The following is a 15,327-nucleotide window of genomic DNA, read 5'->3' on the forward strand; positions in this document are numbered from 1 at the left end:
GTAAAAAATATATGTATATACGTATATACATGCAATTCACTTCAAGTCTGGAGTAGAATTTCCCAGATAACATCGTAAATCTGTTAAAGTTGACTGAATTATTTTAGCTTTAATAGACGCTTTACCTAATCGTTGATGTGCAGTATAACGATGACAACCACCAAAAGAGTAATAATAGTCACCACCTATAAATATAATTAATAAATTTAATTATTTCTCCTAGAAACTTCATAGTAGTTTGATCTCATTTGTTTAAAAATTACAAAACTGGCACAATTATAATTCATAAATTTATTAAGAATGTAAAAACCATAGTGGTGTAAAAACTACTTTTCAGGCCGCTATACTTTGATAGCTTTACCTTCGCTTCCTTTGATCCACAAAATGTCGATGGGCGGTACTGTGTCCTCAGTTTCGACGTTTTTCAACGCATTCATTAAACTTTGGACCTTTTCCTCGTTCACATCGACAGGGAAAGGTCTGATAATTATGTCCATTGGAACATCGTGCACCTCTGCAAGAGGACTTGAATGAATCGAGCTGGCTATTTGGCATGCACCCCTACGTATCATTTTACTTAACGTTTGATAATCTCGCGATGATCTCACGTATGCGTCGATGTGCCAATGAATAGCGATTGACGAATCATTTTTGCTATTGCATCAGAAATTGAGAATACATTATATCAGTAATGCGCAACCTTTTTTAAAAATTATTTTCAGAGAACTATTTTCAGAAATAGTTTCAGAGAATTATTTTCAATGAATTTACAAATTTATTTTCAGAAATATAGATAAAATCTTGCAAGTCATATGATGTTTATTTTGTTTGGAATAGAAAATTCAAAATATTATATATTTTTTTATTTTGAGCCGTCACGACGAACCGCAAAAAATTCACAGGGCCGCAGGTTGCGTATTACTGTTACATAATCAAGGACAAATTAAAGAAATCTTCCATTGCCTTCCATCAATCTGATCGAATTGATCAATGGCAGAGACAAAAATCAAAATTGATATTTGTATGTGCAATGTGAACTGATAAGATATCTCTAACCTCGATACTATCCATGCTATCTCTAGGTTAGAAATTTTTTAATCAATCAATGGCCGCGTTCAGCAGACTCAACTGTGTGAAGCGGATCCGTGAGCGCTCGCTGCTATTGGATGATCTAGACGAATACACCAATAGCAGCGAGCGCTCACGGATCCGCTCCACACAGTTAAATCTGCTGTACGCGACCAATGGATACGATCATGTCTCGCGCCAAATTTTAAATTCTTCTTTATTCAGTAGAATTTTCCTCAAAAAGAACAAAAGTACAATACCGTACATATATATGTCTAAAAAGCGATTTTTTTTATTTCAATCACAAATTAAGAAATTATTATATATATTTGTGTATTTTGCTTATAATGTTGGTTTTTAAAGATACTAGTATTTTTTAATCTGCTTTTAGATTAGGATTGTATAATAAAATTGTAAGATAAGGTTTAAGGTTTTTACTTATTTTTTTTATATTTACATATTATCATAAAATAGAGAGAACATATTGATTACACATTTCTTAACAGTAATTGATTGCACTTTGTTATATTAATCCTATATATCAAAGTGTTGAGAAATAATAAGCACCTGATAATTCATCAAGCACTTGGACAGCTTTAGTAATCGTAGAAAAGAACAAATCTTAACGTTGCGAATTTACGTTATATAAATATAAATTACAAAGTCATTACATCTATGTACAAAATCTGTTTTAAAATTATTATAATTACATGTATTTATTATAACTATTTTCTAGAAAAATTAATGTACCTTTCATACAATACCTGTACGCTTATTTAGTTAAAATCACAGCATAATGCTGGAGATGTAAAAAGTATAATACAGCTGCAGATTTTTAAAAATAATATATCAATTTATATTCTTCTGAGAACTTTCTACCTTTTCAACATTGTACAAAATTTCCAACAATAGAATCCTATTTTACCTATACTCACTCCTTTACCATGAGTAATTATGCATTTGTTGGTACTGCAGCATTATAGTAATAATAGCGAATAATGATATAGCGCATCAATACAAAACTAAACATATATAAGCAAAAATCATTAAATATCATGGTGAATAACGCGAATGATACTTTAAATATATAAATTAATCTAGGTTTAACATTGCACAACATCAAAGCAATGACTAATAAACTATTGTCTTGTGCTTCGTATAATGTCATACAGCTGTATAAACGTCCCATCATCAATAATAAGTAAGGTATAATAACTGCCTGTGAATATATGAACAACATATATAAGTTATCAACATGAGTATTTCAATGAAATATAAGATAAGTTTGTATACACAAAATATTATATACCTGCCCAAATAAATAGTCGAGTTTCAGCACTAACAAAATATTGACAATTCCAGCTAGCAAGATAAAACTGATACGATTGAATAATAATGTGTATAACATAAATTCTGATTTAGATGCTTGTTCTGATGAATGTATATTCTTATTGCTGATGTCATTTAACAAATTTTCATGTCTGTTGTCAAATCTTGTGCAATTTTGCAATTTTGTGCCGCTACTGATATTGCATACACCATTTCTGATATTGTCCTCTTCAAAATTAGATTCTGCTTTAAGACTGTTGCTTTCCACTTGTGGATCATTATCTGCAAAATATTCTTAAACTATATCTGTCCAAATCAATTTATCTATACCTATTATATATTGAAAAAGTACTAGTAAATATACACAGAATTATATGTTTATCTTTTTCTACAACTTGATAATAGACAGAATGCTAACAGAAACATAGAAAAATTTATCAACAAAATATGTATGATGATGGCAAATTAAGAACAAAAATCAAGTAGAGTTAGATATATTTATTATATATAATTTAATGCTGATTAATAACAGAAATAAATTACACAAATTTTGTTCGATTTCTACTACCAAGCTGTTATTGGTTATGTTTACCTTTGATTTCCACCGGATTAACTCTCCCTGTAATTCTGCGTAGACGACTTTCCGAGTTTTCTAATATTCGCCGCCTTCTCGCCTCTCTCCTGGCGTTGATTTCAGCCATCGTCGTATTTCACACAATTGAAATTGAATACGACAATTTAATACGCGAATCCACGTGAGCCCTTTTGTAACGTGCACATCCAAAGTCCAAACTGCACGTTATTCAGGAAGGAAATATCCGAAGAAAATCAAGTGACATAAATTTCTGATTGTTTACGACACAATGACATGAAAAAAACGTGCTTTCATGGTTTCACTATTCTTCTCCTTCTTCTTGAAGGCAGATTTTTTTTCTATTGGTATCGGATATTTATAGGATTAAAAAGATAATTAAAGGTTAAATTAAATAGACCTATTCACTTTATCAGTTTTTAATTGCGTGATTTGTAAATAAGACTAATTCTCATGATCAAACTTCCATTTGAAGCGTGTATTCCAGTGATTTCCAAATATTCTAGACGAGATTTTGTTCTTCGGACTTATACATGCGTTACTCGAAATTTCCTAAAATTTTTGCACTTAAAATGAGATAAATATATATTCAGGCGTTGAAAAGAGAGAAAAACGAAGACGCTAAGTGCAATAAAAGTGCAACCAACGCAAACATTTTTTGTTGTTCAGGAAATACTTGTACACAGATTGTATTTATAAAATAAATATTATAATTTCTAATTAACAACAGGCGATATAATGTATTTAACTTCTTTTAACCCATGTCAGTGCATGTATGTATGTACTTCTTGAAAACATAGGTAAAGGAAGTTGAAAAAAATAAACAGATATTAGTGATTTCGATTAAACTTCGATTGATTTAATTAGCAATTAAATTATCGAATAATGTCTAGATTCTTAACATGGATAGAGTATGATATTAATTTTTTGACATGTGGAAATGTAAAGAAATTTAAAAAAATTGAATTAAGAATTTATAATTAGAAATTTTGTCGCAAAAAATTTTAGATATTTTCTTTCTGATTTCAGTAATTAAAGAAACAGTAAAGAATCGATACAGGGAATAGTGTTAGATATTAAGATTTGAATTGTCAAAAGGAAGAATATAAGAACGAATGTTTGATGATATAAGAAAGTGCAACTATATATATATTGCCGACTCGTTTTCTAGATGTCAATCTCCTTTTCCTTAAGATTCGTTTTCTAGACCTCCTTTTCATTAAGAATAAGAAATTACAAAAAATACAAGAAATCAGAAATAAAAAGTTAATTTCAATATATGAAAATCACTTCAGTTTTGACAAAAAAAAAAGTATAAAAAATTGAGTTAAAGTAGTTTCTCTTCTAACAAATTTTCTTATTCTATACATTTTTCTTTTCTTAATAAGAATAGAGAGATTAGAGACGTAATGGTTACGAATATAGGTGGCACGCTATATTTTTATTATTATATTATGCCATTTTATAAATGGAGATTGAAGAAGACATCCAAGTTTGCGCATTTCAGTCAAGTTAGGATTATAATGTGGATTGATGGACTTTGACAAAGATATTATTTAAACTGAAAAACAAATAAAAAAAAAATATATATATATAAAGTATATTAATTTTTTGTTACTATTTAGATTGAAACATATTAAGTATTTATAATTCAAAAAACATATAACATTGTTCATTCACACGCACATAAAAAATAGGAAGATAAAAAATAATGCATGTAATTTCAAGATAAATTTCACAATTCTTAAAATAATGATATAAATGTCCTTAGGCTGGGTTGTTCTACCTTTCAATAAACTTTAGCTCACTGTCATCTTCTCTTACTCCCTTATGCTTTTACTTTTTTACTCTTTTGTTTATCTAATAGGTAAATTACCATATAATTTATCTGAAGATGGAACAGCCAGTCCTTAATAATGTAAATATATGTATGTATAATATTGAATATAAATATAATGAATATATCAAATACAAATATATAATGAATGTATGTATCATTATAATATCAAATGCAAATATATAATGAATATATGTATGTATAATGTTGATAGCATAAATTATTGTACACGTCTGCTGCTGTCATCATCATAATAGTCATCTCATTTGGGTTAGTATAATTTCTATAAAAAAAGAAGAAACAAAGACAAGATGTTAGTATATACATTTAAAAAATGAAACAAAATTGATATAGATATATTTAGGAGATGTTAATTTCTATATATTATGTTAAATAAAAATAATTAATTAACAGAATAATCAAGGAATATTTTACACAGAAATGTAACGGGTTACATAAATTTATTACAGAAATAAACTATATCCTATTTATTACACGTTACAAAGTGCATAATGTATAAAAATAAAATACAAATTACTAATAGGTTTCGGTATACACAAACAACCTTTATTTATACATAAGATTTAAAACGCAAAATATTGATATTAAAATACCAACTGTGCCAATAAATGTGTATTCTCTTACCGTCTTCCAGTTTTCACTAGTCTCTTTTAAGACTATTAAAACTCTTTTCCATGCCGAGACAAAATATGTATATATCTGTGTATATATATGTGTATTTTGAGGTTGTACAACTGACTTTTTAACTTCGTTTATTGATGTATCCACTGCCATTTTCCTTGGACATTCCACTGTAGTTTGTGAAATATTTTTGTTATCATAAAGTACCATGCCTGTTGCAGATTCATGTCGTTGATCTGAATTATCGTTGAGATATAAATGTTTTATAATTTTACAAACTGATAAATATAATTTTTTCAAGTTAATACAATTTTTTTATTACCACTGTTAGTATCAGGATCTTTTCCAAATGTACAATGTGTAGTACTAGTGCCCCAACCTATTTTAATATTCTCTTTATTTTCAATTTTAACATTGGAGAAATTTGCAGCAATGGATTCAATAATAGGTATACTATATTGGTTGGGGCACTCTGAATCCTATTTTTCGTATTTATCTGTCTCGAGTTTAGGTTTAATATTGGATTTTACAATATTATAATGACCTGTTCGAATCATTTCTTCCTCCCATTTTTGCATTTCAATCTTATATTTTTTTAATAAATCACTTGCTTCTGCATTATATTTACTTTTATTTATCATTGTCATATTTTTCCATTCGTTAGTTATATCATTTATCCAATCCTAGAAATATAAAAAAAACTATTTTAATAAAAACTTAATAGTAATAGCAAACTTTAATAGCAAAAAACTCTAAAAAACTCTTGAAAATTTTAAATATCTTATTAGATTCATATTTTTATATACAAATAAAAAGAACTATGCAAAAAGGAGAATGTTTCTAAGCAACTTATATTAAAATAAGATATACCCGACCTAAGAAATTGTATAGTTAACTTACTTTATGTGATTTGTGTGGGTTTTTGGTATTCTTTTTACTTTGCATGAATAACATGAAGGCAGATAATGGCCGTTTTGGCTTTCCAAGTTCCATAAGTTTCTATCAGAAAAATAAAAGAATGTTATTATTTAAAAATTTTAGTACATATACAATGCATACAAATAATCGATGTCAATACTTGTTTAATTTCACCCTGCTTCAAAGTATGTCCCTTTTTCAATAATTTTATTTCCATCTTCTGTTCATTAGTTAAAGAATTTTCATAATCCATTAATTTCTGTTTATATATAGAAAATTGTTCACGAAATTGCTTCTGCAAATTTTGCTTTATTGTTGGGTCAATTTGTGTCCATTTCTCTGATGCTATTTTCGAAAGTTCCGTTAGTTTGCAATGAGGATACTCTTTTTGCAATTCGTTCCTTACAGAGTTGTAATACAAGATAAATATATTTGGTGGTTTCTTTGGCTTTGGTGGTATAGAATCTTTTTCTACATTCTGTTTTGATTTAAGTGTAGAAAAGTCTTGTGCAGAAGCAAATTCCCTGATAACAAAATTTAATAATTCATTCTTTTCAACATCAATTTTTTACATTTTAATTTATTTATTTATATCAATGATAACTTAAGAGATAAAAAATACGTATTATTATACAAATATTTTAGTTGTCATTTTAACCTATTCTTTTACGCATATTAATCAAAATGTATTAGAGAATAATTATAACAACAGAGAAAGCAAAATTACATGATGATCTTTATATAATGGTAAATTGCTGTAATAATTTCGACGCTGCTGAAATGCTTGATCTTATTTCATATTACATGATTCATAAACATTTAAAACCCATTATTCAGATTTAAATTATCAATTGTAGAAAAGTCAAATAATATTCTTTACCTAATGCAAAAGAAATTTAGTGGATTAAATTGTTTTCTATTAATAGGAGACAGTAATCTCCAGGTTGCCATTATCATGGTACACGTGATTTCGGTATTACAATCAGTCTGAAACAATCTTGAACAACTCTTCTACAGGTATTTCAATATTTTGATAAGAAATAGATAAGAAATGCTTATAGAATAACGAGACACATTCAGAAACATTCAAAGAATCGAAACAAATCGAAATAGGAAACTGTGTTGAGGTTAAAATTTCTCCTTATTAAGGCCCGTCTACAATAGACGGAGTAAGAAGTAAGAGTAAGAAATTGACCAATCACAATCGATTATTCTTCTCACATTCGACTGTGATTGGTCAATTTCTTACTCTTACTTCTTACTCCGTGTATTGTAGACGGGCCTTTAAGGTGCCGTCCTGTGCCGTCCCATACACACGGAATTCACGGAAAACGAATTCGAAAAGGTAAAATCATAAAGGCCGCAGCACACACTCTTGCATAACGCATAATGCATAGTGCATAAAGGAATCAACCAATCAAAATTCTTCTTTTTCATGGAACAAGAGGAAAGGAAAGATTCTGATTAATTGATTCGCTTATGCACTATGCGTTGTGCGTTATGCAAAAGTGTGTGCTGCGGCCTTAAAAATGGTAAGGGCCCAGACACGAGCTTTTGCATAACCCCAGATCTACAATAGTTTTTTAAGCCTTAAGCCATAAGGAATGAACGAATCGCAATCAATTATTCTCCTCGTATTCGAATGTAGTTGGTGAATTTCTTGCGGCTTAAAGCTTAAAACATCTATTGTAGATCCGGACTTACCCCGGATCTACAATAGGTGTTTTAAGCCTTAAGCCGTAAGAAATTGACCAATTACAGTCGAATCCGAGAAGAATAAGCGACTGTGATTCGCCCATTTCTTATGGTTTAAGGCTTAAAACTCTATTGTAGATCCGGACTTACAGTCGAATCCGAGAAGAATAAGCGACTGTGATTCGCCCATTTCTTATGGCTTAAGGCTTAAAACCCTACTGTAGATCCGGGGTAATGGAATCAATCAATCGAAATTCTTCTTTTCCATGGAATGAGAGGAAAGGAAAGCTTCTGATTGTTGATTCGCTTATGCACTATGCGTTATGTGTCATGCAAAAGCTTGTGTCTGGACTCTAAAGGTGTCTTTTCATGCCAAAGAAATAAGTTTGTTCGCGTCGCATGCTCTAACATATGTTGGATTCACACTGCACTGATTTTCGTCGTACGACGCTCTGCAACCAATCAGAAAACAGGATTCGGATGGATTTTGCTTCGTATCATCGGAATCCTGTTTAAAGACCATTCTACATTGGTCGTATTGTAGCGTCGGAATCGTCGGAAGCATCATACAACTTAAAAATTGAAGCATTAGATTGGCTGAAGCAACAAGCTTGTGACTTGCGACGTCTACGATACGACTAATGTAGAATGGCCTTTACGATTGGTTGCAGAGCGTCGTACGACGAAAATCGGATGCAGTGTGAATCCAGCAATACTCTTACTTCCTCCAACTGTAGCTCCTACTCAAGGTGCATTCCGTTTCTCGCATGATGCGCATAATGCATCGTTTATCCTTGTTGCTTACCAAATGTTAAAGCGGGGAGCACAGACTCTTGCATAACGCATAACACATAAGGCATAAGAAATTGAACCAACCAGAGTTCTCTATTATATGGAAGGGAAAGAAACGGAGAACTTCGATTGGTACATATTCTTATGCATTACGTGTTATGCGTTATGCAAGAGTCTGTGCTCCCCGCTTAACCCCGGATCTACAATAGGGTTTTAAGCCTTAAGCCATAAGAAATGGGCGAATCACAGTCGCTTATTCTTCTCGGATTCGACTGTAATTGGTCAGTTTCTTACGGCATAAGGCATAAAACACCTGTTGTAGATCCGGACTAAACAAGGACAATGGATGCATCATGCGGGGGTGATCCCGATTGAACACGTCTCGATTGGACACCACCAATCATAGCGACCGGAGCTTTGTAGTCTCAAGCGCTGTGAGTGGCTCGTGTCCAATTGAGCCGTGTCCAACTGGGTGCCACCCCATCAAGCGCATAATGCGCGATATGGAACGCACCTTCATTCAAACGCGCTCGTTAGTTATTGCTAGAGTCCTAGATTTATCAGAGAGGCGCAACCGGTTTTATACATTTTGATTCGCTGTTGCAATCTGACCAATTGCGTGACTTGGCAGCCATTTATAGTACAAGTGACATATTTCTATTTCATTTTATCCTATACATTCTATCTCACATTATCCTACACCTCTTATCTTGTTCGACATAGTTTAAAGGCAGTTTCATAGCATGTTGGCTATGTTTAAATCTCTCCTTAGCATCTTTGTCATACTGATTTAAGCCGGTTGCGCCTCTCTGATAAATCTAGGACTCTAGACAGGGCCAGTAGAGAGAGTTAAAGACTAAGGGCCCAGACACAAGCTTTTGCATAACGCATAATACATAGTGCATAATGGATTCAACCAATCGAAATTCTTCTTTTCCATGGAATGGGAGGAAAGGAAAAATTCTGATTAGTTGATTCGTTTATGCACTATGCATTATGCTTTATGCAAAAGTCTGTGTCGCGGCCTTAAGTCTGGATTTACAATAGGTGTTTTAAGCCTTAGGCCGTAAGAAATTGACCAATTACAGTCGAATCCGAGAAGAATAAGCGACTGCGATTCGTCCATTTCTTATGGCTTAAGGCTTAAAACCCTATTGTAGATCCGGGGTTATGCAAAAGTCTGTGCTGCGGCCGCGACACAGACTTTTGCATAACGTATAGTGCATAACCGAATCAATTAATCAGAAGCTTTCCTTTCCTCTCATTCCATGGAAAAGAAGAATTTCGATTGGTTGATTCCCTTATGCACTATGCATTAAGCGTTAAGCCCGCAGCACACACTCCTGCATAACGCATAATATATAGTGCATAAGCGAATCAACTAATCAGAATCTTTCCTTTCCTCCCATTCCATGGAAAAGAAGAATTTTGATTGGTTGATTCCTTTATGTACTATGCATTATGCGTTATGCAAGAGCGTGTGCTGCGGCCTTTATGCAAGAGGCTGTGCTGCGGCCATGACCATTAGGGCTCTCACACATGAAATGCATAACGGAACATAAGCATAACATAAGACTGCTGGACCAATGAGTATTTAGCATAATGTCGCCATATTGATTTAATAAGATGCTCATTGGTTTAGCGGCTTTATGTTATGCTTATGCTCTGTTATGGCTCCGGCACACCAGCGCGATGTTCGTCGCGCGCGACACGCGATATCCAATGAGAATATACCTTTAGAATGAGAACATCGGTAAAGCTGTACACTCATTGGATATCGCGTGTCGCGCGCGACGAACATCGCGCTGGTGTGCCGGAGGCATTATGCATATCATGTGTGTGAGCCCTTAGCCTACCGATGTAAACTAGACCATAGGGTGTAGCCATGTTAGCATTGAGCCTTGATTATGATCGGTCTGGTCGGTCATTGTCGGTTAGAATATAAAGAACTTGTGAATTGTTACGTGAGAATTCCAGCATTATTATATACCCTATAAAATATTAATTAAACAAGCTTTAAATATTATAATGAATTAATATCCAGAACTACGACTGTTTTGGACTTTTAAATATCATTTCTATTATCTCTTACACGATCGTATAAATTATAATATGATTTTGGATTCTCTTGCATTAGAATACGCAAGACCTAAATACTGTAAAATTAACAATTTGCATTTGACCGAAGAATTCTGGGCAGCTTTTATAGTTTACGATTTTAATTGGCGAATTTTTCGGAAATTGGGCAATTATTGCTGAACAAAACAAAACAAGTTTTCTGCAATCGCTGTGCGAAGATTTATATCGTAGCTCTGGCCGGAATCTATTTTCTACTTGCTCGTGAAGTTTTAATGGTGAGTATTTTTTTTTTACAAAGTAGCTAAAAAAAATTCGTACAAAAACGTCCCTAGGAAAACATCCTGTCACAATACATTACATTCCAATATTCATTGCCAGTATACTGCAAAACCTATAATTTTACGTTACATGCAGCACATATTTTCAATATTGGTGGAACGCAGCCTTGATTGATTCTTACAATGAGCCAATATAAAATTTCATTTCATTCTTTATTGCAATGCATATACATGCCAGCAGACTATACAATTTCCAGCATTGCAACATACAAACAATCCTACAGGAAAAAAATATTGTATGCCACAAGTATAACAGTGTGATACTACAAGTTTAAATTTTGTATCTATTAATATTCAAAGAGAAACAAAAATTGTTACTTCAGAAAAAAGTGATAGAAAAGAAAATAAAAGATCACTAAAAAGTCAGTAATTTCCAATCATCAAATGTCAAACCATGATTTTAACTGGAAGGAAGTAAAAATATTGGACAGAGAACCATCATATAACAAGAGACTATAATATCTGAGATAGTCTTTCTAAAGAAACAGACACAAGGATTAAATAAACAGAATGACACGGAATCACTTTCCAATGGGTATCTTCCGTTCAGTCATTATCCCTGTCATAATGTCCCCACTCGTTATCCTCTCCTATTACATTTCTCCTTCCTTTGTCGTAATTGCTCTCTCGTTTTCGTTTCTCATTCCAACAACAAAAGTGATACTTAAGTGATAACAGCCAAATTTTATATATGAAAGCTCTGTTTTAAGAGGTCTTATTAATAATGTAATTGTGGACTTTCATAACCAGGTATTACATTATTTTATTAGATACTGATATTGTCACGCAGACTTTTAATTAATTATATCTAGCTTCAAAATTGTAACGTTTCTCTCTATTATTACTGATAGAATTTGCACTCACATAATCAGCACAATAGTATAATAATTAAAGAAGAAAATATAGCAAGCAAATATAAGTAGTATCTACAAATGTTGAAAACTATATTAGTTTTTTTTTAAATGGACAACGCTGCATCACCGATTGACCAACATGATGCGTAAGAAAGAATTGTAAAAAACGGACGTAAAATTTACCGTATTACACTGTAATTTTTGTCACATTAAGAATGACCCGATAATGGGTTGAAAATGTTTTGTCTTATTATTAATTTTAAATATTAAATTGAATTGTTAGCAAGGAACATCCAACAAGGCTTGTTACCCCTATTATTTATTATATTTTAAAAGATGCTAAATCTTTCATGCCAAATGTATGATAAAATGAAAAGAAAATAAATGGTATATAAATTGTTATCAATGTTATCATTACTTTATATTTTTTTATATTAAACATATGAGTAGTTGACTTTTGTGTACATATATTGTTAGTGCGAATGTGCAGGTTTATCTAAAGAAATTTCAATGCGACTACTGATTTTTAAATGTACTAGGCCTTCTACAATAAGCCGCAAGTCAGAAGTTCTAAGCGATCTTAAGTCATAATCGATGAAGTTGGCCAATAGCCAACTTGAACGACTTGGTTAAGGCTGGTTAAGACTTCTGACGTTCTGACTTGCGACTTATTGTATATATATAGAAGGCCTATATTATTTACTTCTAAAGTAAAGGAATTTTTTTACATATGTTCACAAAGCACTATGCAAACATCAAACCACAATATATTTTCTATATAACTTCATATGTATTCAATAAAGTCTAGTAGGACTTTTATTTTTTAAAATCATTAATGTTACATTCACAATAATGATTGTCTCACAATAAAATATAATATTTTCCCAGATGATATTGTTTGTCTTAAATTGTTATAAACATTCAAATTATTTTCGACTTTTTTAAACGAATTTATACAATTGTGTATATATATATATATATACATATATATGTTTAATAATATGATTTTAAATTGAATCACAAAATGTGCTTTGTTATTAATCACAATAAAAGAAATAATAAGAAATAATTTTGTATTAGCTGTTAATATTGAATTTCTGTTAATCTAATTTTTAATTAATATATTTTAGTGAACTTATTTTGTTTTATATTTTCAGCAATGAATCCTATGCGATCGACAACTTTCCGGAGCGGTGAGGAGTCAAGATCAACACGTAATGAAGATCACAATACTTTTACAGTTTTACGTTCAAGAACCGAAGAAGAGGAGCAGAGGCGCAGACGAGAATGGCAACGCCAGCAAGAGCGAGAGAGACAACATGAAAAATTGAAGCAGCAAAAAATTTTAGAATATGAAAGGAACCGTGCACAAGCTTTAAAATATGCTGAGGAAATCACCTCGCATCATAGTCAAAGTAAAAGTGGTAGTGAGTCTCCCTCGCATGTTCGGTACAGAGATAGATCTACATCAACTGCTTCCAAATCTGGTAGCCTTCATGAAGAGTGAGTGTACGATATATACACAATTATATACTTGTATCTTTATTATGGTCCAAGCATTTATTGGTACTTGTTAAAAATAAGGTGACTTGAGAATATATCTAGAAATAATTTCAACGAAATGAATTTAAAAAGTAAAAAAGATAATTAGTATAAAACAATTTATTTTTAGAGAATATTACTTACATAATAGTAAAAATGTATTTATATATTAGAGCAGTGTTATTCCATCGTTTATTGAAGATTGTTTGGCCATTATTGGTTACTTATCACAGAGACACAGACAACAGTAATGATATTTTTTATAATTATTTTTTAAATAGTCAAAAAGACATTTTATTGAGAAAATAGAAAAATAAAAATATTTTTTTTAAACAGGAGCAAAAAAGAACAATTTTTTTTAAAAGGATATATCCAGAATAGAACTATTTTCCTGAAAAAAGGATCTGGTTATTTTAACAGTATAATAATTATAATTAATTTAACATATCAAATTCTCTTTAGATTAGATGGGTCTACAAGTGGAACAGTACCTTTATTTAGAGGTCCTCAGAATGCACAGATTGATACTTCGGAACTACGTCGAATTAAAGTTGATATTCATAGGAATATTCCTGTAAAAGGACCTGTTACCGAATTAGAAAGGGATATACTTAATCCTGAAGATGTGATCGTCAAGAGAAGAGAGGGTAAACTGTTAATTTCTCTATCTTTATGATTTTGTAAAATTCTTATTTTTGCAGAAAATTATTATTTAGCTCTGCAGTAAATGAAGAATTGTTACAGGTAAAGAATTGACTGTATCTGCAATAATAATGATGTATCTCTATTGTATCAATAGCATAAAAGGTTTGATATATAAGCACTAGATTGATGCATCGATAGGTTTATTCTTTACATCTATGAAGACTTTACTATCTAAAAAAATTGATAATGAACTCCCTGAAGACGACAAGCAAGAGAAATACTTGTAATAATGATGAACATTGCAAATCTGATTCAAGACATTTTTCGACACAGGAAGAGTATTTTATCCATTATTTTCAACCTGGGGTTTTTTTCACAAGAGATATAAGGTGTAAAATATATATTGATGCAGGAATTTAGAATGTTTTCCTGAAGGGATATTATGTCACAAATCGAGAAGTATGTTTAACTATAATTAAATAATATTCAAACAGTATCCAAATAATTTAATGCATATTTGATATTCTTGCACCAAGAGATTTGCTTAATGCATATACATTTCAAATATATTATTTGTTTTAACGATAATTCATTTTATTTAGATTTCTAAGCTATATATATATTTTTTTTTATTGAAATATTTAAGCGTTATTTACTTATACTAAAGCTACATTTAATTAAACCTTATTTACTTATGTTTGTACAAAATTTCATTTAACTTAAAACATTGTTTCTATAGGAATATTCCTGTAAAAAGACCGAGCACAAGCGTAGCATGGAGGACAGCGCGTGAGTCTACCATGCTTGGTGACTCGAGTTCGATCCCAGAAATTTTCTCGTGCTCATAGCTCCTCTTCGGCGGTCTTGCAAACCACCAACAATACTTATTGCCAGGAACAAATCCCTTAACATTGCTATTCGGAACCGGCAATAAATTGTAGGTTCCGTATGTCTGTACAACCGCATTCGTACGCACCACGGGCATACGTATGAGAG

General features: G+C 31.5%; 4 protein-coding genes across 8 annotated transcripts; 1 reads left to right on the forward strand and 3 right to left on the reverse strand.

Annotated features, from left to right (window-relative positions):
- LOC108771090 (sulfiredoxin-1) lies at positions 1-602 on the reverse strand. Its single transcript, XM_018522995.1, has 2 exons — positions 362-602; positions 1-185 (listed from the first exon to the last, which is right to left on the reverse strand). The coding sequence occupies exons 1-2, from the start codon at positions 570-572 to the stop codon at positions 37-39; spliced, it is 360 nt and encodes a 119-aa protein (XP_018378497.1). The 5' UTR covers positions 573-602; the 3' UTR covers positions 1-36.
- Positions 603-1,896: 1,294 nt separating this feature from the next.
- On the reverse strand, positions 1,897-3,525 carry LOC108771087 (uncharacterized). Its single transcript, XM_018522988.1, has 3 exons — positions 2,990-3,525; positions 2,378-2,679; positions 1,897-2,287 (listed from the first exon to the last, which is right to left on the reverse strand). Exons 1-3 carry the CDS (start codon positions 3,096-3,098, stop codon positions 2,021-2,023), a joined length of 678 nt encoding a protein of 225 aa, XP_018378490.1. The 5' UTR covers positions 3,099-3,525; the 3' UTR covers positions 1,897-2,020.
- Positions 3,526-5,009: 1,484 nt separating this feature from the next.
- Positions 5,010-7,551, reverse strand: TFAM (mitochondrial transcription factor A). Of its 2 annotated transcripts, XM_018522986.1 has the most exons (7): positions 7,461-7,551; positions 7,267-7,371; positions 6,547-6,910; positions 6,369-6,467; positions 5,791-6,151; positions 5,472-5,704; positions 5,010-5,109 (listed from the first exon to the last, which is right to left on the reverse strand). In XM_018522986.1, the coding sequence occupies exons 2-5, from the start codon at positions 7,341-7,343 to the stop codon at positions 5,948-5,950; spliced, it is 744 nt and encodes a 247-aa protein (XP_018378488.1). In that variant the 5' UTR covers positions 7,344-7,371; positions 7,461-7,551; the 3' UTR covers positions 5,010-5,109; positions 5,472-5,704; positions 5,791-5,947. The 2 variants fall into 2 exon arrangements, with proteins under 2 accessions (XP_018378488.1, XP_018378487.1); XM_018522985.1 differs by lacking the exon at positions 7,461-7,551 and having other exon boundaries at positions 7,267-7,452.
- Positions 7,552-11,012: 3,461 nt separating this feature from the next.
- On the forward strand, positions 11,013-15,327 carry LOC108771088 (uncharacterized). 4 transcript variants are annotated; one of them, XM_018522989.1, is made up of 5 exons: positions 11,013-11,227; positions 13,302-13,647; positions 14,149-14,333; positions 14,431-14,790; positions 15,071-15,327. In XM_018522989.1, exons 2-4 carry the CDS (start codon positions 13,304-13,306, stop codon positions 14,511-14,513), a joined length of 612 nt encoding a protein of 203 aa, XP_018378491.1. In that variant the 5' UTR covers positions 11,013-11,227; positions 13,302-13,303; the 3' UTR covers positions 14,514-14,790; positions 15,071-15,327. The 4 variants fall into 4 exon arrangements, with proteins under 4 accessions (XP_018378491.1, XP_018378494.1, XP_018378493.1 ...); XM_018522992.1 differs by having other exon boundaries at positions 14,486-14,790; XM_018522990.1 differs by lacking the exon at positions 11,013-11,227 and adding an exon at positions 12,008-12,040.

The sequence above is a fragment of the Trachymyrmex cornetzi genome, unplaced genomic scaffold (assembly GCF_001594075.2).
Source record: "Trachymyrmex cornetzi isolate Tcor2-1 unplaced genomic scaffold, Tcor1.1 scaffold1388, whole genome shotgun sequence".
Classification (NCBI taxonomy): domain Eukaryota; kingdom Metazoa; phylum Arthropoda; class Insecta; order Hymenoptera; family Formicidae; genus Trachymyrmex; species Trachymyrmex cornetzi.